The sequence below is a fragment of the Orcinus orca genome, chromosome 3 (genome assembly GCF_937001465.1).
Source record: "Orcinus orca chromosome 3, mOrcOrc1.1, whole genome shotgun sequence".
NCBI lineage: Eukaryota > Metazoa > Chordata > Mammalia > Artiodactyla > Delphinidae > Orcinus > Orcinus orca.
In genome coordinates, this window is record NC_064561.1 from 78,182,471 (window position 1) to 78,208,485 (window position 26,015).

At 35.8% G+C, this 26,015-nt stretch overlaps 1 protein-coding gene across 1 annotated transcript in view; it reads right to left on the bottom strand.

The window, feature by feature from the left end:
• ADAMTS19 (ADAM metallopeptidase with thrombospondin type 1 motif 19) overlaps window positions 1–26,015 on the bottom strand; it is a 269,389-nt gene that overhangs the window by 179,548 nt on the left and 63,826 nt on the right. The window contains exons 4-6 of the mRNA XM_004279870.3: window positions 22,945–23,117; window positions 21,252–21,335; window positions 20,420–20,577 (exon numbers count right to left, since the gene is read on the bottom strand). Of these exons, the coding sequence (XP_004279918.2) occupies window positions 20,420–20,577; window positions 21,252–21,335; window positions 22,945–23,117 (415 nt within the window). The remainder of the gene's footprint in view (window positions 1–20,419; window positions 20,578–21,251; window positions 21,336–22,944; window positions 23,118–26,015) is intronic.

A 26,015-nucleotide genomic window follows, 5' to 3' on the forward strand; every position in this document is an offset into this window, starting at 1 on the left:
GATTGCCCATCAGCACTGAAGGGTCTTAAAATTTATGCCTTTTTGGTAAAAAGTATTTTTCTGAAAATACATACAAAAATTAGAAGAACATCTCAAGAAAAATGAGGGAAGATGCACTCAAATTTTATCCCATAAATGTAACCACTCAAGCTACCCTATCCTAAACTTCCAAGTGAAACTAGTGGATGGCACTGCCTTCAATATTTAAGATACAAAACTGAAAACCTTAAGAATCTGGGTAAAATAGACTGCTCTTAATTAATCTTGTTCCCAGGATTATAATCAAAGGTTTTTTTAAAAAAGCTGAGTGATTCTTTGACAGCCACTGCAGTAGATTACCCTAACTATTGCCAACCCCCAGCATCATTCCACTGGGAAAACCTCCTTCAAATATGTCATATTTTCTGGTCACTGACTTCTAATCACAGAAATGACACATATAACACCCCCTTCAATGCAAACACACATTTTCAGAGGATCTAAAGTAGACAGTATAGTAAGAAAATGTGAATGGCCCTGGATGATACAAACGCAGGGGTAGAGATTTCTATTGTTTTCTTCTTCACTGTTTTTCTTGATGCTTGGTTCTTTAGTTCTTCCTTGATTCTGAGTACTACACAGAATCTTCTCCACTTATCAAAAAAATCCAGAAAGAACCTCTTCTTGTGCTCAGTGTTGGTCTCTGTGGCTCAAAACCAATACCAAATGATAATGGAAAATATACCTCCTGGTCGTGCAACATATTCAGAATCTGAATATAATTACAGATGAAGAGGAATGGAAAAGGTCTGCTGACATTTTTGAAACAAGTAAAAGACCAGCTATATTTAGTCTTTCTCTGCATCAGATGATCTAGAAATCAAATTTGTTACAAGGACACCAAGCCTAGTTGTATAGGTTGTACACTGCTTAATTCTAATGGTACATTTACATACACAACAACGTAAATGGCTCCCTCTGCTGTTGTGTAGTGCGCAAACTATACGATAGGATTCATTATGGGCTTCTTGCATGCCAAGCACTGGATAAGAGGAATATAAAGAAAAATAAAAAAGGCTTCTACTCTGAAGGCAAAGAAGAGAATGACACACAATCACCTCTGTAATATGTAAGGGGCCCAGGATCAGTGAGGAAGAAGCCTGGGGAATTGTATTAAATAATGGATAGTTCTATTTTGCAATTGCCTTTGCCAGCAAACAAATGGAGAGAGAAACACCCAAAACAGATGGTACTGAATAATATGGTAATGCAGAAAATTAAAGAACCACATAAAATCAAATCTTCACCTTAGGGCCAAGAATCACTTAGTGTAAAGTATATTCAGATGTAGAGGGAAAGGGATTTTTTGTTCTTTTTATAAATGTACGATACATCATATCAATGCATGAGGCTGCAAGATGACTTTGATTTACGTAATGTGAAACAAGGGACTTCATCTGTAACTAAACAACATGATAAAACTATGAGAAATGCACTGCTTATTGTCAAGGGCACTTAGAGTCCATCACACAGCCAATTTCTGTTCACTTAGCAAACAAATGAATAAAGCACATTTTTTCAAAAATTCAAGGTCTTTTACCCAAAAGCATTGGAAATACCTTTCAGTACAACTGTAGAACAAACTGTCACCAGCATTTAAAAACTGCAGATCAGACTGTAATTCTTAATCTTCAGTTCTTCAACTGTATACTTGTTTACAGAGGACCAAAATAATGTAATCTTAAATTCATACATTCAAAGATTTTGAGGGGTAAGGGTGATAGAGATTTGCTTGCTGCCTAGACCTGTGATCATGTTGATTCAAATTCTCTCATTTTTGGCTCATTTTTGGCTCAGTGTGCCTGAAGTCTGCATCACAGAGTTTCATTATGTGAGTTTATGGAAATGATACTGTTAGACTTTGGCAACTGGGAAGGCCAATAAATTCTGCTTAACTTCTGATTTATACTGAAAAAAATGAAATGTAGCCTTTAATTTCCAAGAATGAAGATGCATCTGAGAATAAGTCTCATTATAGAACTTTATAGTGCCTTGGGATATACCTATAAATGATTCATTCAACAATTATTCTATTATTTGTATTAAATTAATGTATTTCTGCCATGTCTATATTTTATTAAATTTTCTATCTTACTTGCCAATGGCATTATTTTGAAACTAACTTTCAGAAGTATTGTACTGAAAGCATTTCAGTACATACTGAAAGGCAAAACTATCATTAATAAAATTAAATTCTAAATTAAAGAGTATTTACATGACACAGACTCGTACTTTCTCTATAACTTCACATAGAAATGTGAAAATTACACTAAGAAATCATGGAATTGACTGTTGGGATAACGTGTTTTGTGTTTTTGTTACTATTAGCCCACAGCACTAGGTCAGCTTTAAACTATTTACTTCATTGCATCACACAGAACAATTTAACAAATATATTACTGCAGATAGGTTTGGATTTATACGAACATTATTCATTTTAGTTGAAATCAAAATTAATGGCTGAGCGAAAATCTTTTCCTACTGATGTGCTCACGTAACATACAACATTTAATAAGGACCTAAGATGAGCATTCACTAGAAACTAGGCTGTTTATGAGTTCAGTTTGTCAAATATGGATAAGACCATAGAATCCATGGAGATTAAAATTTTTATCTTATTTTTGATAACTTTCTTGCAAAGCTAAAGATCTGATAATCTATGTCTACACTAACTAAAAGGAATTTTTCCTCAACTACTCAAACCGTTCATTTAGACTTTCCTGATCAATGGTGGTAGGTCACTTAGAGATAAAACGTTCCCTTTTTTGGGCTAATTTTCACTATTAGAGCACTGGAAGCAGTGATATGGAGAAAAGTGATCCTCCACATAAACCTTAGCCCCACAGGTGAGTAAAGATAGATTTATGTCAGTATCTATCAATATGTTATATATGTGTAACTCCTTTGACAGGTTGTTTTTTTTTTTTTGTCTATTTTCAACCACAGATTTTATTCCTACTGCTTTCCAAAAAACAAAAAACAAAAACCAGAAGCAAGCTATTAAGCCCTATTTTAAGTCCTATTTATCAGGGGGCAAAAAACTGAAGTTAACATTTGGGCTAAAGGGTTTAGGAAGTGTACAAAAATCTTTTTTTCCATGAAACATGAAGTGGTTTAGCAAAACTATAGCAAATTTTGCCTCCCAAAAGGTTTTTTCATTAGGTTTTGAGCAGAAATCCTTTCTAGACAGTGAAGCTTTAGTTTTCTATCCATAAATAAGTGATACATTAGAAATAACAATGCTTTAATTTGTCTTATCTTTGAAAATCATACAGAGTACATATTTACGCATACAAAGGACATATTTAGTCCTTCGGGAGTAGTTCAAGTTTTGAAAATCTGAGGACGAATAATTATTTTATAAACTGACTTGATCCAGCAAACTGAAATTACAAGACACAGGTTATTATGTGTTTTGCTGGAGAATATTATCTAGAATATTCTCACAAATCCTAGGTATGACTACCTTCAGTTCATTCTTTTAATATGCTACCCTAGCCTATGGGCAAACATGCAGTTCAACTGCATTTTATGAGTATTTGACAATAATGAAGAAGATTATCTTTCTAAACACAAGATCAAGTACCCTGTAATTATCCTAAATAAATACTAGTACCTGTTTACAACCATATACAGATAAAGATGTTTATACATTTTTCTCTAAACGTGAAAATTCAGAAACTTACATAAATACATAGTAGTCACATAAATTAGGATACTTCTATGCAGTAAAACAGTATGTCTGTTCCTCCCTCCAAATGATATAGACCAAATATGAGCTTGTTGGCTTTCTATTGCTGCTGTAACAAATTACGTCAAATTTAGTGGCTTAAAACAACAGACATGGGCTTCCCTGGTGGCGCAGTGGTTGAGAGTCCGCCTGCCGATGCAGGGACACGGGTTTGTACCCCGGTCCGGGAAGATCCCACATGCCGCAGAGCGGCTGGGCCCGTGGGCCATGGCCGCTGAGCCTGCGCGTCCGGAGCCTGTGCTCCGCAGCGGGAGAGGCCACAGCAGTGAGAGGCCTGCATACCGCAAAAAAAAAAAACAACAGACATGTATTATCTTATAGTTCTAGAGGTCTGAAGCCACATATAGGTCTTACTGGGCTAAAATCAAGGTGTCATCAAGGCTGCATTCCTTCTAGAGGCTCTAAGGTAAAATCTGTTTGCTTGCATTTTCTTGTGATTACATGGGCCCATGCAGATGATTCAGGATACTCTCATCTCAACATCCTTTTATCACATCTGCAAAGCCCCTTTTACCATGTAAGAGAACATACTCACAGGTTCTGGTCATTAAGAGAGGACCTCTTTGGGGTATATTAGTCTCCCTTCCACAACAAATGACATGAAGATTTGCAAGACATAATGTAAAGTTAAAGAAAACAAACAAACAGCCAAAGAGAGAAAACTGGGACTTCCCTGGTGGCGCAGTGGTTAAGAATCTGCCTGACAATGCAGGGGACAAGGGTTCGAGCACTGGTCCAGGAAGATCCCACATGCCACGGAGGAACTAAGCCCATGCACCACAACTACTGAGCTCACGTGCCACAACTACTGAAGCCCGCGTGCCTAGAGCCCGTGCTCTGCAACAAGAGAAGCCACCGCAATGAGAAGCCCGTGCACCAAAACAAAGAGTAGCCACCACTCACTGCAACCAGGGAAAGTGCACGTGTAGCAACAAAGACCCAACGCAGGCAAAAATAAATAATTAATTTTAAAAATATAGAGAAAACTGTGTATAGCATGAAACAAAGTTCATGCTATACACACACCAACTAAACATTGGTTACCTTTAGACAATTTCTACCACAGATGTTCATGCATTATTTTGGTGGTGGGGGAGAGAATTATTCTACAATATTTCCTAAAGAAGTACTTAAGGACAAGGGAATGTTTGGAATAGAATTTTAAGGGAAAATATGTATTATAAAATAGTATATAAAATGAGGACTTCAACTCCATGTTAGTGTTCTGCTCTGTACATGGAGGGGTGAACATGCAGGTGTTAATTGTATTATTATTATTTTTTTAATATATGAAATACATCATACAACGTTGTTTTAAAAAGAAAATACTTGTGTTACACTGCTAGGGCAGGCTAGCAACAAGGAAGGTAATGATGAAGAGGAGTTAGGCTTTTAAAGCTTTGAAACATAAAAAAATATATAATGGATGCAGGGGATTCTTTATTTTCAGAGTTCTGAAGAGAAAAAGTGGCATTGGAAGTAAGGAATGAAATTAATGTCATGGTATTGGTAGGGCGAGACAAAACTTGCATGTAGAATATGCTCCAAATATTATAAATATATGTTTTTGGCTAAAGAAATATGGAGAAATAAAACTGGAGAAATATACTTAAACGTGTTAGCTATAATTATTCCTACGTAGTGGGATTATAGGCTCATGTTTTATCTTTATTCTTGGACTTCTAAAATTTCTATAATGTGTTGCATTTTTAATAAGAAGAGAAAAATATGAATCAGTAATCAAATTATGATTATCATCCACTTTAGTCTCATAAGCAGTATTTCTAAAAGCAACTACCGTGAGGATAAGGAAGGAAGATTTTATCAGCTGAGAAATATATAAAAACCCTTTGTGGTTAATGCATTCTGAGAATCTAACTTCTCTATATTGGAGTGGTGGGCAATACAAGTTAGAAGTTTGAAATAAGCCTATACAATAGCTTATGTGAGCACAAATAATACTAGAGATTGTATACAGCACTAAAAATTCTTTTTTCAGAAATATTTAGTACTATAATAAAATAAAGTATATTTAAGAAGACTGTCATATAAAATTATTATAAAATATGACATGACATTCAGGTTAAAAATTAAAAATGAGGTCTACATGTTCACTGAAAATCCTAATCACTCATTAACAACATTATTTGCTGCTCTATTATTTTTTCAAAAGCAATTCATAAAAAATTTTTTGGTAGAGTTAAGTAAACTTTAATATTTGTTAAACTTATTCAAATAAAACACACTTAAAGCCATAAACAAGATAAAATTTAGTATAAGCTGATTTCTTAGAGGACCCCCCCACAATAAAATGATTTTAAATAGTCTCTTTCCAAAGCTACCTTGTCATTCTGAAATGCCTTTAAGAGAAACTCTACCATAAAAAAGATGCATGTTTTTAAAATATATTGTAACAATTTTAACAATATAATTTAGCAGAGAGCTGAAAAAAATGCACTAAAAGGATTAAATTTTAATTATTTGTTAAATAACTTTAAATAGATTTAGACCTGTATTTTGCTTATAATCCTTTAGAAAAGACTAACATCTTTATATATATTTAAGTGCTATTAATTTGTTTTTTCCTTCTAAAATTATTTAGTCAAGGATTATCTTATACATAATTAGACATGAAAATGATGGTGCCAGATTTTTGTCAGTCTAAACTTAGGTATAGTTTAAGTCATTGAACAATTTTTAGTGTTCTGTACATAAAGAAAGCTCAAAAATTCACAGGAAAAAAGACAGTTATGCAGTACAGAAAATGTGCTGAAAGCTATACAGGAGCAAATGCCACTCTTATTCTTTATACTTAAAGTTATTTCCTGTGGCTCTTTTCTCTTCTCATAAACATACTATATATAAACTCTCTGTAGAGAAACTGATAATATGGAGGATTCCTCCAACTAATCAAAGTATCAGATCATTACATTCTTAAAAAAATTCTTGGGGGTCACCATTCACTGGAATTGGCTGTGAACACCAATAGTGAGTCCAATAATTTCTCAATGTTGTTCTTTAGTCCATAAATGGGCATAAGACTAAAAGAAATTACTTGCAGAAATACAAGCTAGAGTCAGAAAGTCTTCATGTGTAGTTCAGAAGAACAGAAACATATTTGCTTATGCCTCCTTCCTTTGTACGTCCCATTCCCTATTCTTTAATATTAGAATCAAAAGTGGCAAAATAGTAACTATTTTAATTGAGTATTTACTATGGGTCAGGCATTGTATTAGGTTATTTAGGTATATCATCTCTATTGAATCAGATATCCTGTGAAATGGTATTATCATACCCATTTTACAGATGAAAAATTAATGATCAATGAAGCTAAACAATTTGCTAAGTCACACAGTTCATAACTAGGCTAGCTGGGATTAAATGTATGTTTGTCCCCATTGTCCAACATACTTTTTATTATATCAGAATGTTTGATCCTTACATGCTTTGCTAATTTCCATTCATGCTTCAAACTTCCTCTTTATTTGAAATACTTTATAACAGTTTTCTGCATTTAATTTTGCTGTTCCTTTTTCTAGGTCTTAATAACTATGACCCACTTAATTTTCTCACCATTTTTCTACCCATCAACCTGCTTAACTCTGAGGAAATGAAACGAGATGATATCTATATTAACCTGAAATAAAAGGTAATTATCTTCTGGCTTATATTTCTTTTTTAAACATTCATATATTTGACCATTTGAAAAAGTTAAATACCATTCCATTTTCATTATGTAACAAATATCAGACCTTATACAATAACAGAGTTTGGGATGCAAGTTAGTCCAATATAAATTATTTAGAGACCCCAAAAGGCCTGGTTCAGGTTGTTCTCCAGGGCCACCATGACTTCCACAGCATCCAGAGCTTTACCCCACTCATCTTGGGGTATGTCCCAGTGGAGGGAACAGCCTCCACACTGGTTTTGCATCTTCAGGAGATGCCAGGCACCCTCAAGCTTCTCTTTGGCTAACTTTCAGAAGAGGTGACCAAAGCCCTCTGGAGTCCCACTGTCATGTTGAAATAGAAGCCCAGAAAGAGTTTCTATTGACGAGGAGTGGGCTCCAAAGCTGAATGCTAGTGGCCTGACAACAAATGCAAAGTGTTTTGAGTGGGGTTAGAGATAAGATGGTGGAGGAGAAGGCCTTGAACTCACCTCCTCTCATGAAAAAACCAAAATCACAACTAACTGCTAAACAACCATCGACAAAAGGACTGGAACCTAGCAAAAGAGATATTCTACACTCAAAGACAAAGAAGAAGCCACAACAAGATGGTAGGAAGGGTGCTTTCATGATACAATCAATTCCCATACCCTGCAGGTGGGTGACCCACAAAGTGGAAAATAGTTATACAGCAGAGGTTGTCCCACACAAATGAGAGTTCCTAGCCCCACGTCCAGCTCCCCAGTCTGGGGGTTTGGCATTGGGAGGAGCCCCCAGAGCATTTGGCTTCGAAGGCTAGCTGGGCTTGAACACAGGAACTCCACAGGACTGGGAAAAACAGAAACTCCATTTTGGAGGGCATACACAAGGTCTCGTGTACACTGGGACTCAGGGGAAAAAGCAGAGACTTCATAGAAGCCTGGGTCAGACCTACCTGCTGGTCTTGGAGGGTCTCCTGGGGAAACAGAGAGTTCTGTGGCTCACTGTGGGGACACAGACACTGGCGGCAGAGGTACCAGGGAGTACTTATTAGCATGAGGTCTCCTGGAAGCTGCCATTTTGCCACGAAGACGTGGCTCTCCACACAACAACCTGTAGGCTCCAATGCTGAGACACCTCAGGCCAAACAACCAACAGGGTGGAAACACAGCCCCACTCTCAGTAGATAAGCTGTTTAAGTCTTCCTGAGCCCACACTGCCACTAAACACATCCCTTAACATGGCCCTACCCACCAGAGGGACAAAACCCAGCTCCACCCACCAGTGCAAAGGCACCAGTCACTCCCACCAGGAAGCCTGCACAAGCCTCTCAGACCAGCCTCACCCACCAGGGGGCAGACACCAAAAGCAAGAGGAACTACAATTATGAAGCCTGCAGAATGGAAATTGCAAACACAGAAAGTTAGACAAAATGAGATGGCTGAGGAATATGTTCCACATGAAGGAACAAGATAAAACCCCAGAAGCACAGCTAAGTTAAGTGAAGATAGGCAATCTAACCAAAAAAGAATTCAGAGTAATGATAGTAAAGATGACCCAAGATCTCGGGAAAAGAATGGAGACACAGACTGAGAAGATATGAGAAACGTGTAATGAAGAGCTAGAGATATAAAGAACATACAATAACAGAAAGTGCTGGAAAGGTAAAACCTACAACCACAGATACTCTACCCAGCAAAGCTCTTCCTCAGATTCAACAGAGAAATCAAAAGCTTTACAGAGAAGCAAAAGCTAAGAGAATTCAGCACCATCAAACCAGCTTTCAAACAAAAGCTAAAAGAACTTCTCTAGGCAGAGAACAAGAGGCCACAACTAGAACAAGAAAATTATGAATGGGAAAGCTGACCAGTAAAGGTAAACATACAGTAAAGGTAGGAAACCATCTGCACACAAATATGATATCAAAACCAGCAATAGTGAGGAGAGTATAAATGCAGAATATTGGAAATGCATTGGAAATTAAGAAATGAGCAACATAAAACAATCTTGTACATATATAGTCTACTATATCAAAAGCTCATGGTAACCACAAACCAAAACTCTACAATAGATATACACATAAAAAAAGAAAAAGGAATCCAAACACAACACTAAAGATAGTCATCAAATCACAAGAGATGAGAACTAAAGAGGAAGGGAAGAAAAAAGACCTACAAAAATCCAAAACAATTAACAAAATGGCAATAAGAACATAAACATCGGTAATTACATTAAATGTAAATAGATTAAGTGCTCCAACCAAAAGACATAGACTGGCTGAATGGATACAAAAATAAGACCCATATTCATGCTGTCTATGAGAAACCCACTACAAATATAGTAACAAAAACACACTGAAAGTGAGGAGATGGAAAAAGGTATTCCACGCAAATGGAAATCAAAGCTGGAGTAGCAATACTCATGTCAGACATAAGGGACATTAAAATAAAGACTATTACAAGAGACAAAGAAGGACACTACATAATAATCAAGGGATCAATCCAAGAAGATATAACAATTGTAAATATATACGCACCCAACATAGGAGCACCTCAATATATAAGGCAAATGCTAACAGCCATAAAAGGAGAAATCAATAGTAACACAATAATAGTGGGGGACTTTTAATACTCCACTTTCATCAATGGGCAGATCATCCAGACAGAAAATCAACAAGGAAACACAGGCCTTTAATGACACATTAGACCAGATGGACTAGATTGATATTGATAGAGCATTCTATCTGAAAGTAGCAGAACACACAATCTTTTCAAGTGCACATGGAACATTCTCCAGGATAGATCACACTCTGGGCCATAAAGCAAGCTTGATAAATTTAAGAAAATTAAAATCACATCAAGCATCTTTTCCAACCACAATGCTATGAGATTGGAAATCAACTACAAGAAAAAAAAAACTGTAAAAAACACAAACACATGGAGGCTAAACAATATGTTACTAAACAACCAACGGCTCACTGAGGAAATCAAAAAATACCTAGAGACAAATGAAAAAGAAAACACAACGAAACAAAACCTATGGGATGCAGCAAAAGCAGTTATAAGAGGGAAGTTTATAGTGATACAAGCTTACCTCAGGAAATAAGAAAAATCTCAAACAGCCTAAACTTACAGATAAAGCAACTAGAGCAAGAAGAACAAATAAACCCAAAGTTAGTAGAAGGAAAGAAATCATAAAGATCAGAACAGAAACAAATGAAATAGAGATGAACAAAACAACAGACAAGATCAATGAAACTAAAAGCTGGCTCATTGAAAAGATAAACAAAATTGATAAACTTTCAGTCAGACTCATCAAATAAAAAGGAAAAGGGTTCAAATCAATAAAATTAGAAATGAAAAAGGAGAAGTTACAATGGACACCACAGAAATACAAAGGATCATAAGAGACTACTACAAGAAACTATATGCCAATAAACTGGACAACCTAGAAAAAAAGGACAAATTCTTTGAAATGTACAATCTCCCAAGACTGAACCAGGAAGAAACAGAAAATATGAACATACCAACCACAAGTAATGAAATTGAAACTGTGATGAAAAACTCACAACAAACAAAAGTCCAGGACTTTTGCTGGCTTCACATGTGAATTCTGTCAAACATTTAGAGAAGAGTTAACACCTATCCTTCTGAGACTATTCCAAACTATTGCAGAGGAAAACACTCCCAAACTCATTCTATGAGGTCACCATCACCCTGATAACAAAACCAGACAAAGATACCACAAAAAAAGAAAATTACAGACCAATACCACTGATGAACACAGATGCAAAAATCCTCAAGAAAATACTAGCAAACCAAATCCAACAATACGTAAAAAGGATCATACACCAAGATCAAATGGGATTTACCCTAGGGATGCAAGGATTTTTCAATCTCTGCAAATCAGCCAGTATGATACACCACATTAACAAATTGAAGAATAAAAACCATATGATCATCTCTATAGATGCAGAAAAAGCTTCTGACAAAAATCAACACCCATTTATGGTAAAAACTCTCCAGAAAGTGGGCATAGAAGGAACCCACCTCAACATAATAAAGCCCATCTATGATAAACCCACAGCTAACATCATACTCAATGGTGAAAAGCTGAAAGCATTTCCTCTAAGATCAGGAACAAGACAAAGATGTCCAGTCTTTTCACTTTTATTTAACATAGTTTTGGAAGTCCTAGCCACAGCAATCAGAGAAGAAAAAGAAATAAAAGGAATACAAATTGGAAAAGAAGTAAAACTGTCACTGTAGATGACATGATACTATACATGGAAAGTCCTAAAGCTGCTACCAGAAAACTAGTAGAGTTCATCAATGAATTTGGTAAAGTTGCAGGATACAAAATTAATACACAGAAATCTGCTGCATTTCTTTACACTAACAACAAAATATCAGAAAGAGAATTTTTTTTAAATCCCATTTACCATTACATCAAAAAGAATAAAATACCTAGGAATAAACCTACCCAAGGAGACAAAAGGCCTGTACTCTGAAAACTATATGACACTGATGAAAGAAATCGAACATGACACAAACAGAATGAAAGATATACCATGTTCTTGGATTGGAAGAATCAATATTGTCAAAATGACTATACCACCCAAGGCAATCTACAGATTCAATGCAACCCTTATCAAATAACCAATGGTATTTTTTGCAGATCTAGAACAAAAAATCTTAAAATTTCTATGAAAACACAGAAGACCCCAAATAGCTAAAGCAATCTTGAGGAAAAAAAACTACCGGAGTTGGAGGAATCAGGCTCCCTGACTTCAGGCTATACTGCAAAGCTACAGTCATCAAAACAGTATGGTACTGGCACAAAGACAGACATAGATCAGTGGAAAAGGATAGAAAGTCCAGAAATTATCTCATGCACCTATGTTCAATTAATCTATGGAGGGAAGAATATATTGATACAATGGAGAAAAGACAGTCTCTTCAATAAGCGGTGCTGGGAAAACTGGAGAGCTACATGTAAAAGAATGAAATTAGAACACTCTCTAATGCTACATACAAAAATAAACTCAAAATGGATGAAAGTCCTAAATGTAAGACTGGATATTATAAAAGTTGTAGAAAAAAACATAGGCAGAATACTCTGACACAAATCACAGCAATATCTTTTTGGATCTGCGTACTAGAGTAATGAAAAAAAATAAACAAATGGGACCTAATTAAACTTAAAAGCTTTTGCACAGCAAAGGAAATCATCAACAAAATGAAAAGAAAACCCACAGAGTGGGAGAAAGTATTGAAAATATTTGCAAATGATGGGCCAACAAGGGATTAATCTCCAAAATATACAAACAGCTCATGCAGCTCAATAGCAAAAAAATAAAAACCCAGTCAATAAATGGGCAGAAGACCTAAATAGCCATTTCTCAAAAGAAGATATACAGATGGCCAAAAGGCACATGAAAAGATGCTCAACATCACTAATTATTAGAGAAATACAAATCAAAACTACAATGAGATATCACCTCACAGTGGTCGGAATGGCCAGCATCAAAAAGTTTACAAACAGGGGCTTCCCTGGTGGCGCAGTGGTTGAGAGTCCACCTGCCAATGCAGGGGACACGGGTTCATGCCCCGGTCTGGGAAGATCCCACATGCCGTGGAGTGGCTAGGCCCGTGAGCCATGGCCACTGAGCCTGCACGTCCAGAGCCTGTGCTCCGCAACGGGAGAGGTCACAACAGTGAGAGGCCCGTGTACCGCAAAAAAAAAAAAAAAAAGTCTACAAACAATAAATGCTGAAGAGGGTGTGGAGGAAAGGGAATCCTCCTGTGCTGTTGGTGGAAATGTAAATTGGTATAGTCACTATGGAAAACAGTATGGAGGTTGCTTAAAAAAACAAAAATAGAGCTACCATATGATCCAGCAATCCCACTCCTGGGCATATATCTGGAGAAAACAGTAACTCGAAAAGATACATGCACCCCATTGTTCACAGCAGCACTATTTACAATAACCAAGACATGGAAGCAACCTAAATATCCATTGACAGAGGAATTGATAAAGAAGAAGTGGTGCATATATACAATGGAATATTACTCAGCCATAAAAGGAATGAAATAATGTCATTTGTAGCAACATGGATGGACCTAGAGATTATCATAATACTAAGTGAAGTAAGTTAGACAGAGAAAGACAAATACCATATGATATCACTTATATGTGGAATCTAAAAAAATGATACAAATGAACTTATTTACAAAACAGAAACAGACTCACAGACTTAGAAAACAAACTTATGGTTACCAAAGAGGAAATGTGGGGTAGGGGTAAATTAGGAGGTTGGGATTAACATATATACACTACTATATATAAAACTGATAATCAACAAGGACCTACTGTATAGCACAGGGAACTCTACTTAGTAATAACCTATATGGGAAAAGAATCTGAAAAAGAATAGATATATGTCTATGTATAACTGAATCACTTTGCTGTACACCTGAAACTAACACAACATTGTAAATCAACTATACTCCAATATAAAATAAAAATTAAATTTAAAATAAATAATTTAGTAAAAATCCAATAGTGTTGGTATACAAGGTAGACTTACATTCTTTCAAATATATAAAACATTGAAAGCGTCAGTATTTTATTGAACTCTTCAGTGAACTTACAGTAAAAATCCCAAGGCAAGGCAGGCTCATTCTACAGAAATGGAAAGTGTAAATTATAAAATAAATTTTCACTGAATATAAAGAGCTAAAAGAAGAAAAAGTAACTCATACTTGTTTCACAATTCCTAGATGTCAGGAATTTTATATATTATTTTCTCATTTAAATTTAAACCTTAATTTGTTCATAAAACTAATACTAGTAATATTTAATATATTAAACTAACCCCATCAAATGTTCTCAATCACTAGAAAATACTTTCAGCCACAGCAGATGATTCTTAACCGTGTCTAAGATAATATGGAATGCAATAATAACCATGGGCTGACCAACTAACAATTAAAAACATTTATTATATAATAATATAACAACAGATATTTTTGATAGTATGTTGTCCACATTAATAAAAGCTTGAACAGTATCTTATACAATTATTTATGTTTGGAAAAAATTATTGAATGTTCAGTATATGTTAGATGTTATACAAGTTCTTATATTCTTCACTCTGTACTAGTATCCTCATAATAATGTGACTCATAGAGGTCAAATAGTCAACTCAAGATTACCAGCTACTGTTTGGATAAAAATGGGTCATATATAGTTGATCACCCTTCTTATTGAGTGTTAAAGTTTTAAATATTCATCTATTGTATATATATATGTAAATAAGCATATACATACAAATTCTTCAATAGATATATGTATTGCATCTATTTTTTCCAATTCTGGAGCTTGTCTTTTCATTTACATAACAATGTTTTTGGACATCATGTGGTTTTAATTTTCAAGAAGCCCAAACGATTATTTTTAATAATTTTTGTTTAATGATTTTTTGTATCCAATCTAAAAAATCACTGCCCTTCCCACAGTCATGAAGATTTCGTTTTTAATAAAAGTTTTATAGTTGTAGCGTTCTATGATCCATTATGAATTAACATCACTCAAGCAGGGTTGGGTGTTTTTTTTGTTTGTTTGTTTTTTGCCACAACCCTTGGCTTGTGGGATCTTAGTTCCTTGAACAGGGATGGCAGTGAAAGTGCAGTCGTAACCACTGGACTGCCAGGGAATTCCCCAAGATTCATTGTTTTCAAATGGTTATCCAGATGTTCTAGAATTATTTGATGAATAGACTATCTTTTCATCTTGAATTATGCTGGTGGTATTACTGAAAGTCAACTGACCATATATATGTGAGTATATTTACAGACTCTATTCTGTTTTACTGATTTCTATAGCTAACTTTCTGTCAAAGCCATCATGTTTTGATTACCAAATCTTTATAGTAAGTTTTGAAATCAGATAGTGTAAGTCCACCCAATTTGTTCTTCTTTTACAAAATTGTTTTGACTCTTCCAGGTCCTTTCCTGTCCCAAATAAATATTGGAATCAGACTGTAATTTCTACACACACACACACAAAAAGCCTGCAGAGATTTTCATTGGGATTATAGTGACTCTATAAGTCAATTTGGGGAAAATGGACATCTTGACAACACAATAAGTCCCCTACATACAAACCTTCTAATTGAGAACTTTCAAAGATGTGAACGTGTGTTCGCATGTCCAATCACATAACTTACTTCACATGTCTGGCATATGCTGTCATGTGCGTGCATCCTCTACAACTGGCTGTGCTTTTGTATACTTTACAGTACTGTACAGAGTACAGTAGTACAGTATCTTTATTTCAAGCCCACGATGTCCAGAAGCAAGCATAAAAGCAGCGGTGATGTAGCTGGTACTACTAAGAAGCACCAAGTGATACCAATGGAAATAAAAGTGAAAATAATTGAGAGAGTGGAGCAAAGCAAAAAGATGGTAGACTTCGCTCACTCTTATAACAGGAATCATTCAACCACTGGCACAATTCTAAAGAACAAGGACAAGATCATGGAACATGTGAAGTCTGCTGGGCCGATGATGTCAACAATAATATCGAAGAAGTGTGGAAAAGTGATGGAGGAGATGGAGAAACTTCTCAGTGTGTGGAGGCTGGACCAGCATCAGCATGGAGTCCCGCTCAGCTTAATGCTGATTCAAGAGAAAGCTAAAAGCTTTATGAAGACTTGAAGAAGAAACATGGTGAAGAATCAGAGGGCGCATCTTTTAATGCCAGCCACAGCTGGTTTTCATTGGTTCAAGGCTAGAGCCAACCTTCACAACGTAAAAGTAAGTGGTGAGGCAGCAAGTGCAGATACTCAGGAATTTCCTGAAATGCTTTGAGAAATTATTGATGAAGACACATATTTAATTGAGCAGGTTTTTAATGTGGGTGAGACAGGACTGTACTGGAAAAGGATGCCAGACCAAAGTTACATCAGTAAGGAGGAAAAGTTGATGCCAGGCTATAAAGCAGCAAAGGATAGGCTAACTGTTGTTTGGTGGCAATGCTTCTGGCTATATGAAGTTGAAGTCTCTCTTAGTTTATCATTCAGAGAACCCAAGAGCCCTTAAAAACATTACCAAGTGCTCTCTTCCTGTTGTGTGGAAGAGTAACTCCAAAGCTGGGTTACACAGGCCATTTTCCAGGACTGGTTTTTCCACCACTTTATTCCGGAGGTAGAGAAATACTGCTTGGAGAAGGACGTCCCGTTCAACATTCTCTTGCTGCTTAACAATGCTCCAGGCCACCACCCATTCGTGGATAACTTTTATCCCAACATCAAAGTAGTGCATCTGCCACTGAATACTATGTCGCTTATCCAACCTATGGACCAGGGAGTTATAGCAACTTTCAAGAAATATTATTTATGTCACACTTTTCATCAGGCAGTAAAGACGACTGACGAATCAGGAACAACCTTGCGACAATTTTGGAAGGACTACTGCATAACATCTACAAGGCCATAAAAAACATTGACTTTGCTTGGTGTGAGGTTACAGCCATCACCATGAATGGGGTTTGGAAGAACCTTTGCCTGAAGTTTGTTCACGATTTTTGTGGATTTGAGAAGGTGGATGAGGAGTCCAAAGAGGTCTTCAGCAACTTAGCGACCCTCAGGGAGAAGATGGAGCTAGATCTGCAAGAGGACGACTTCATTGAACTCCCTGCTGTGCAACAAGAGGAGCTTACTAAAGAAGACCTGGTGGAATTGGAGGCCCAGAAAAAGGATAAAGAGAGACAAGAGGAAGAAGAAGTAACTAAAGAACCAAAGAGATTCACGATGCAGGAAATGGCAAGGGGATTTTCTTTATTTGAGGAGGCACTCTTAGTTTTTGAGGCACAGGACCTGAACGTAGAACAGTGCGTGAAGGTTGCAGCAGCCGTTCAGAATGCAATCCAGTGCTACCGTATCATCTATGATGAGAAAAAAAGAGCTACTACCCAGACATCAGTGGATTGGTTTTTCTAGAGGGTAGATAGAATTGAATCCAGCGAGGAACCAGAACCTTTGCCATCAGTGTCAGGCGTGAATGAAATTGCAGCTTGCCCTCCGTCTCCTATTGCTGACGATCCTTCAGCTCTACCATCTCCCACCTCCTCTCCCTCCTCCAGTCAGTAACTCTTCTTGCCTGTTCACTCGATGTCAGCCCCTGTATGCCAGCTGTTGTACTGTACCACTGTATTTTTCAAGGTACTACACTGCAAGATTAAAAATGTTTCTTTTTTTGTGTGTTTGTTTTTTAAGTATTATTTATGTGAAAAGTATAATATACCTATTACAGTACAGTTCTATATGGCCGATTGTGTTAGTTGGGTACCTAGGCTAACTCTGTCAGACTCAACGAACAAATTGAACTTACAAATGCACTCCTGGAACGGAACTTGTTCGTATCTAGGGGACTTACTATATTTAGTCTTCCATTGAATAAACCTTTATTTAGATCTTCAATTTCTCTAAGTATAGCTGTGTAGATATTTTATTTTGTTAAATTATTAATATTTCATGGTTTTGGAAGTTACTGTAAAATTTTCCCAAGTGTTTATTTCTACCATATATAAATACAATTTTTCTTCTAAACTGACTTTATATTCTGTGGCCTTGTAAAATTCAGTTATACATTCTAGCATTTTTTTCTCCTAGATTGCTTTAAATTTTCTTTGTACCAAGTCATGCCATCTGTGAAGAGACACTTTTAATTTTTTCTTCCCAGTATTTATACCCCCCCCATGCCAGCTTAATATACTGATTATGGTTATGATTGTCAGCACAATACTGAACAGAAGTGGTAAATGTGGACATCCTTGCCTTGCTCCCAGTCTTAAAAAATTTTGATTTTCACCATTAATTGTAATGTTAGCTATAGACTTTTTGTGTATGTATGTGTATGTAGATGCACTTTCATACATTAAGAAAATACCCTTAAGAATTCATAAAGAATTTTTGTTGATAGGGTTTTTCCCCCCAGTACATTAGAGATATCACTTTACTGTCTTCTGGGCTTTTTTTTCTGACAGGAAGTCAGTTATCCATCTTAAGATTGTTTTCTCTGTAACGTATCCCTTCACTCTAGCCAATTCACTTTTTTTTCTATATCTTTGGTTTTGACCAATTTTTCTATGATATGCCTAGGTTTCTAAGTTGTTGTTTTTCATGAAATTTGTGAAAAATTTTTGCCATTACATCTTCAAATACTTTTCTTACCCATTCTCACTCTCTTTTGAGATTCCAGTGATAGAGGTCCAGTATTTACATTACTTGGTAAATCCAACTTCTAAGCTACCTTGGGGTCAGTTTCTACTGACTACTTTTCTTTGACCATGGGTCACATTTTCATGTTTTTTTGCTTGGCTAATTTTCATTATGTTCCAGACATTGTATATGATATAGAGATTCAAGATTCTCTTATCTTCCTCTGAAGAGTTCTGTCTCTTGTTTTACTTATTCCTCACTCTGAATGTAGGTAGGTTTGAGTTTATTCCTTGGTAGGGAGGATCTACCGAAAGCTCAAGATGATTCCCAAACTTTTGTAAACTGGTGGGACTCAACCTCCAAACTCCATCTCCTCTTAATACCTTACTGGGACTTGGTTTTAGGCTTTGTTAGGACAGTTCAAGAGAGTGCATTTCTCTGGATCATGGTGCCTACTGTGTAGGCACAGCATTTCTGTTTTCTCAGATAAATGCCAGGAGTGATGACAAGGTATTAACAAGGCTGCTCCACTCTTGTGGTCCAAATCTGCTCAATTTCTAGTACCTTTTTAACATCCAAACTCCATAGCACCCTGATAAATTTTGGGTAGTTTCTATCTCTGTGTATTTAGACCAGCCTTGCAAAGTCCTCATAGATGATCTGCACAAGGACTTCTTGGCACCTCTGCCCACAAAGGATCCTCTTCTCTGGTGCTTTCAGCAGGACCACTGTGCTCTACCTAGATTCCAGCTTGCTGTACCAGTCAAAAAATTGTCCCCAGGCAAAAAGTTGGCTTGGCTGTGGGGCTTACTTAGGAAATTTTCCTTCTTTCAGATTGCACTGCTCATTCTCCAGTAACTGCCAGTAGTTGCTTCATAAATGTTTTCCCGTTTTATGGTTGTTTATTGCAGAGGTCCAGTATCAGGTACACCTACAAAGCTGGAAATGGAAGTCCAGTTGTGTTCTTGCATAGAGATAATTTCATCTTTATGAATTATTTATAAGTAGAATAGTTTTTATACAATTCAGCAACAAGAAGCTATCACAAATTCAATAGATTCATTACAGAAAATCATGTTTAAATGTCACTGTGTATTCTGAGATGTGAAATGTCAACATTATTGATACTAAAATTAAATTGCTAGTTAACAGTGAACTACCATTCATTTTTACTAGCTCTAAGCAAGACAAACTTGTAAATAATTACTCATACAGAGTGTTCATAGAGAGTTAATTGTTGCTCATCATTTCACCTTCTTATATTTACACTCAGTGCTGCAATACAAATGTTTGAGTAGTACAGACACTCACAATACAGCTCAAAACTAATTAGCTAGAGACTTAATTGAAACTTTTTTCTCAGATGGAACCAGAAAGTCTATCAATTGCTCAATTTAATATACGGGATACTTTATATGGTGATGACTGAAAAACATACCACGTAGGTTCATAAGTTCAAAGTTCCACCAAAATTCACCAGCGTTTTCACTTATCATCATCATTGGCTACATCTTCACATCAAAAATTGAGGTTAATTTTTTTTGAAATTAATTAACTAAATGTTTAGTCAATATACCATCCAATATGTGGCTGTTAAGAAATCAGTTATTATGAATTGAGGGAAATGACTAACAGCATTATGCCAAAAGTTTTCTGGAACAGAAAATCTGGAATAAAAGCATTCTATGAAGGGATTAATAGGATTAACAGCATGGCCATCAAATTAAGAATGTCATTTAATTGGCTTTGGAAAATTTACCTTGTTATAAGTATAGCTGCATCCACTGAAGTCATGTCCTCTCCCCAGCTTGTTGACATCTCTAAATGTATATCATTCTTTTTGCCAAATTCTTCATGTTGCCACTTACAAAAGCTCTCTAGCATTTTCTCTCCATGATGCCCAATATATAGATCTGCCTGCAAAAGAATAGATTTCACTTCAAGGCAAATTATTCTCAGATATACAAAAAACTAAAAACTGAGGGGACTTCTTGAATTACTAAAGCAGATTGCTGACCATAACATTAATTAGAACCTGGAAGACATTCAGGATTAATTTTGCCTGAGCTAAAAATCTTAAAACTTTGTGAAGGTACAGTAATTACAAAATCTGTTTAATGTTATTCTGAAGAAGAAGAGAGGTGCAATGAAATATTAAGAATGTGGAACTTTTAGACTTAAATCACTCATTATTTTTACAATTTAAGAACAAAGGTTTTCCAAAGTACCAGATAAGCAGCATGCTAAGAAGATGCCACAGAATAGTCTCTGTTTAAACTGAATTACAGATAAAGCCCATGTTTAAATAAGAAAATAAAACTGTCATTAAAAATGATTTTTTAAAATTGCATTTTGCAAAGTTAAGGTTTGTTGTCAGGATCCTTGGAAACTAAGAACATTCCAATTTTGGAATATAACTGAGGTATTAACTAAGACTAACGGCCAGTTTTATGTATACTTTAAGTGACTCACTGGATACGTCTGGATTTCAAGTCAATAAAAAGTAAATCCCTAACATTCCCTTTACTTAAAAGTACCTGAACACAACTTCTCACCCACTTAATTGAACGAAAAACTCAAGACTTTCTTACTGGAGTTTCATGGAGCAGAATAAGCTTTATCACACGAAGATTGACCTGCACACCAAGACTCTTGTGTTGGAAAAGGTTAAAAACCTAAAAACAAATAAAAATAAAAATCCTAAAATAAAACTGAAAAACATCTTAATTTTTCTTAAAGCCCAGACATGGGAGAAATCTCAATTCAGTTGAGCAATTTTACATATTAAAATTTTTAAAATTATTTTAAAATTAGCTTAATAAGCAATAATTAATTCATTTTAGATACCAAGAAATTTAGACCTAGCATTCTGCTATACTCACGGCTGCCTTGATAATCTAGGCATTTCAATGGGGTGCAGAGGGAACGCTGGGCTTTTCACGATACTGAAGAGAAAAACTTTAGTAACTAAACCCTAGAAATTCTCTTAAGACCACAAAATGCCAGTGTCCTTTCTTCTGAGAAAATGTCCTGAAAATTCATCCTGCTTTATGCCACCTCCCAATTTATTCCTTAGAGTTTTTTTCTCCCCAAGGCTAACTGCCAAATAGGAACAGAGTTTTTTCAAAGCTCTTCCCTTCAAGGCTGTCCATGAAGACAAGGCCATCGTTGCTTAACGGTTTCAGGTTATCATTATAACTGATTTTCCCAAAACATGGTATATGTAACAATGCTGGAAAGGAAGGCAAATTTTTTATGTGGTACCTTGATTTTTTTTTGGCAAAATTGAGTATTTAATTTATAATAGAAAATTAAAATTGGCACATCAAACCCACGCTTTCAGAGATAGTACTATTTAAAAGAGACTGAGGTTGGTAGGCTATGCCTGTCTGCCCTTTACAGAATGCTGGTTGAGTGGTCAGCAGTTAGCTGAACACAGACAGAAATGACTGAAGTGTGGGAAAATATGTTCACTGAAAAAAAAACATGCCAGACGATAGCAAAAAATAGTAAAAAAATAGTAATTTTATATAACAAATTTATCCTTGAATTAGTGGTTCTCACCTTGCTTAATATGGCAACTGAAGTTATAAATGGACATTTGCCTTTGGCTTTCATTTATGTTCATTCTCCCCTAAGAACCACTCTTCACGACAACCTTCTAATTCTGCCTTGAAGGAAGTTTATCCAACAGGGTATGCAATTAAGTCAAAGGATTCATGTGGTAGTAAGCATCCATAAGATCCTGGGTACAAGTTAGATTTCTACAGTCCAGAAGCTATCAACCAAAGTTAGCTACATGTGATTCAGCTAGTAACTATTAGCTATTAGGTCTTACTCATCAACTAGTTTTATCTGACATGCAATTTTACATACCTATATAAGCGCTCAGTGGATTACCAACCTCCATTTTTGTTCCACCTCATAATCTATAGTACTTTGGGTGGGGCCATGCATATAAACAAATATAACATTTCTGCTATTTCAACAAATGGCCTTTTATAAAAAAGAAAGAAGGGCACAAAAAGAGATAAAAGAATAATAGAAAAAAAGTTTTGCCACATCAAATTAACAATAAGGATTTTTTACTAGAGGACGTGAATTATGATTTTGATATCTCTTTTGAGATGGATCAATTTGGTACACCTAAACTATTTTTTTACTGATGTCAATAAAAGAAAGGAATAGTAATGAGTTAATTTTTAAAGAACTTCATTATACTCACACATTTCTTCCTTAGAGTTTTCTTGAAAAAATTCCAAGCGCACTTTAAAGTTTGCCTACCATATTTAAGATGGTTAGAATGAATCTCCTGGCTGCATCTGCTCCATGATAGGAAACCATTGCTGGGTCTGCAACCACTACAGTCTCTATGTTGTATTCTTGAGGTAATTTGTATGAATATCGTTTCCCTCTTCCACTTTCTGTTATTTTTTTAGATCTAGTTCTTCCTTTATCTGCAACACAGAAATGAATTTTTCAAATGTGCCTCTATCTTAGCAAAGTGAATAAAAAAACTTCCATTTCTTCAATAATTAAAAAGAAAGCTTATCGAATACCAACATGTGCTGATGATATAATGGTGAGCAAGACCAAATAAGTTCCCCGCATACAGGGAATCTAAATGAGCATTTGGCTTTGGAACATGACTTTGGAATCAGACAGACTGGACTTCTACCATTTATTAACTCTGCCACTTGGGAAACTAACATCACTCAGTCAGCCTTAGTTTCCTCATCTGTAAAATGAATAACAATATCACCTGCTGTCTAGAGTTGTGGGTGGCTTATAATAAGATCACATTTGTAAAATTTTTAGCACAGAGATTCATATAAATAAAATAATTCCATATATAAAAGACACCATGATTTTCATTTTGAAATCAGTGACAAAATAAAGGTCTACTTGCCAGAAGTGCCTGAAGTGACTGACCCATACATCCTAATGTCAGGCAGGTGCCCCTATTTACTCAAACTATACATGGGTTACACAGGAATTGGTTCTGCCTTCCATCAGGATCATACAGAAGTTATGACCTCAGGGTACCAGATTCCTCAAACAGGGCCAAATAAAAGCAGTAACCACAAATAAACATACTTATAAATTTAACTACATAAAAATGTAAAATTTCTGTTTATGAAAATATGCCACTATCAGAAAGAAAAGCATGCAACCAAGTGGGAGAAGATATTTCCAGTACTTTTCCATAATAAAGTAATAAAAAGCCACTCTAAATCAATGACAGATAACCCAATTGAAAAATTGGCCACAAATCTGAAGAGCCATTTCAGGAGATCCAAATGGCTAATTAGCATATGAGAAGGTGCTCAATCACATTAGTCTTCAGAGAAATGCAAATTAACCGCAGTAAATTAAATAAATTAAAATCCCCAGAATGGCTAAGCTAGAGATGATTAGTACCTAGGAGTGGGCACAAGGGGGACATCTTTGGTGCTGATATTTTCTATATTCTGATCTGAGTCATACCTACATGGTTATGTTCATTTTGAGAAAATTCAGCAGTTGGACACATCATTTGTGCAACTTCCTGTATGCATGTGGTACCTTAATAACGAATTTATGATTTTAACAGCTTTATTGAAGGGTAATTTACATGCCATAACATGGAGCCATTTACATGTACAATTCAATTATCCTTGACAAGTTTTTACAATTGTGCAATGATCTCCACAAACCATTGTTATATTAGCTATCACCTGTTCCTCTCCTTACCATTTACCAAAATTCTGTTGATGTCACTAAATAGCTGTCATCTTCTTTCCCAAACTTGTATTTGTTGGCCGACATCTTTTATATTTTTGTATTCTAATTTTAGTGGAGTCCCCAGAAGTAAACATGTGTGTTCAGTGGAATCCCATGGATATAAAAATGTGTGTCCAGTTAGTCCCGTTTCCATGAACATGTCTCTGTTCTGAATTTGTATGTATGCTCATAGTTCCAGTCCATCATCTTGGTTTCCGATAAATTCCCTTTTTTGAGTCTTGTTCCAGGTATTTTAACTTTGATGTCAATTCTATTTTATTCTATCCTATTCTATCCTACTACCTATTCCACCTTACTTGCCTTCTAACACCCTTTCATGATGCCAGGATTAGTTTATCTCTTCTATTCTTGAAATACTGGGTCCCTTCTATTACTAACTTCTAGGTCCAACTGAGTTAGCTCTGAGCTCTAACATGAAGTAGATCCTGCCACGATTGCTGGAAACTTCACTGTTCTCAGATAGCTCCATAAATTACGGTTTCTCATTTTTTGTCACAGGGACACAGACTAAAAATCTATTTAACAAAGTTTTATCCAAATGTCAAGTAGAGTCAGTTAACTAAGTTAACAAAAGTGTTACGAAAATAAATGCAGACTCCTTATTTAACAACAATAAGCATTATATTGATATTATGAAACAAGAAAATGCAAAAGGACAAAAGCAACAGTAGTCATCTGCAACAGAATCACTATAGTTAAAAGTAAATTTTATGAATCCATATTTAGTACCAGCAGTTAATACCAAAGACCTTCATGAGGACAGAATAAGAAATTGGTTTTATTAGTATCTTAAGATCTACAACAGTTAGGAATAAATTTTGTAGTTTTTCTAATTGTAATCACAATCCTACTTATGGTTATATATTTGTATACTGTCATATAAACTTATAATATTTAGTAGGAGACATTCCTACAGGTATACAAAAAGGCTCATCTTGGCAGGGTCAACACCTAATAAACTGATTATGGGGAAAGATAGATAGATAGATAGATACAGAGACACTCAGACACACAGATTTCACAGCTCTCCTAGACGGCTATGTCACTGATCTGTGTAAAAATCACACAGTGGTTAGAATAGAAAGGATGAGATGATAGGCAACATATTAGAAAGCAGACATCACCCTCAGCAAAATTAATCAGACTAAAAAGAGGAAAACGGAGGTGGTTAGAGTTACTCTTTCTTGTTGCTGTTGTTTACATGTGTGGGGGGGTGTTTAGTGTTTATTTTCAAGTGACTAGGTAGATAGTGGGAAATATCAGTAGAGCAGTTTGGGAGGAAAGATGATGGGTTCAGCTGTAGATTTATTAAGTCTGAGATGCCTGAGAGACATCTGAGTAGAAGTTACTAAACACGTGACAGTCAGGAGAGAGGTTAAAATGGAGATAGAGTTTGGAACTAAACAATGTGTAAGTGAAGTTGAACCCATGGATTTGGATTCTATCACCCCAGGGAAGCATGTGGCATGAGAAGTAGAAGGAAAAGGAGGGAGTCCTGGGAAATACCTACATTTAGGGGGTGCACATATGGAAGAGGACATGCCCATGGAGGAGACAGAAACATAAGAAAA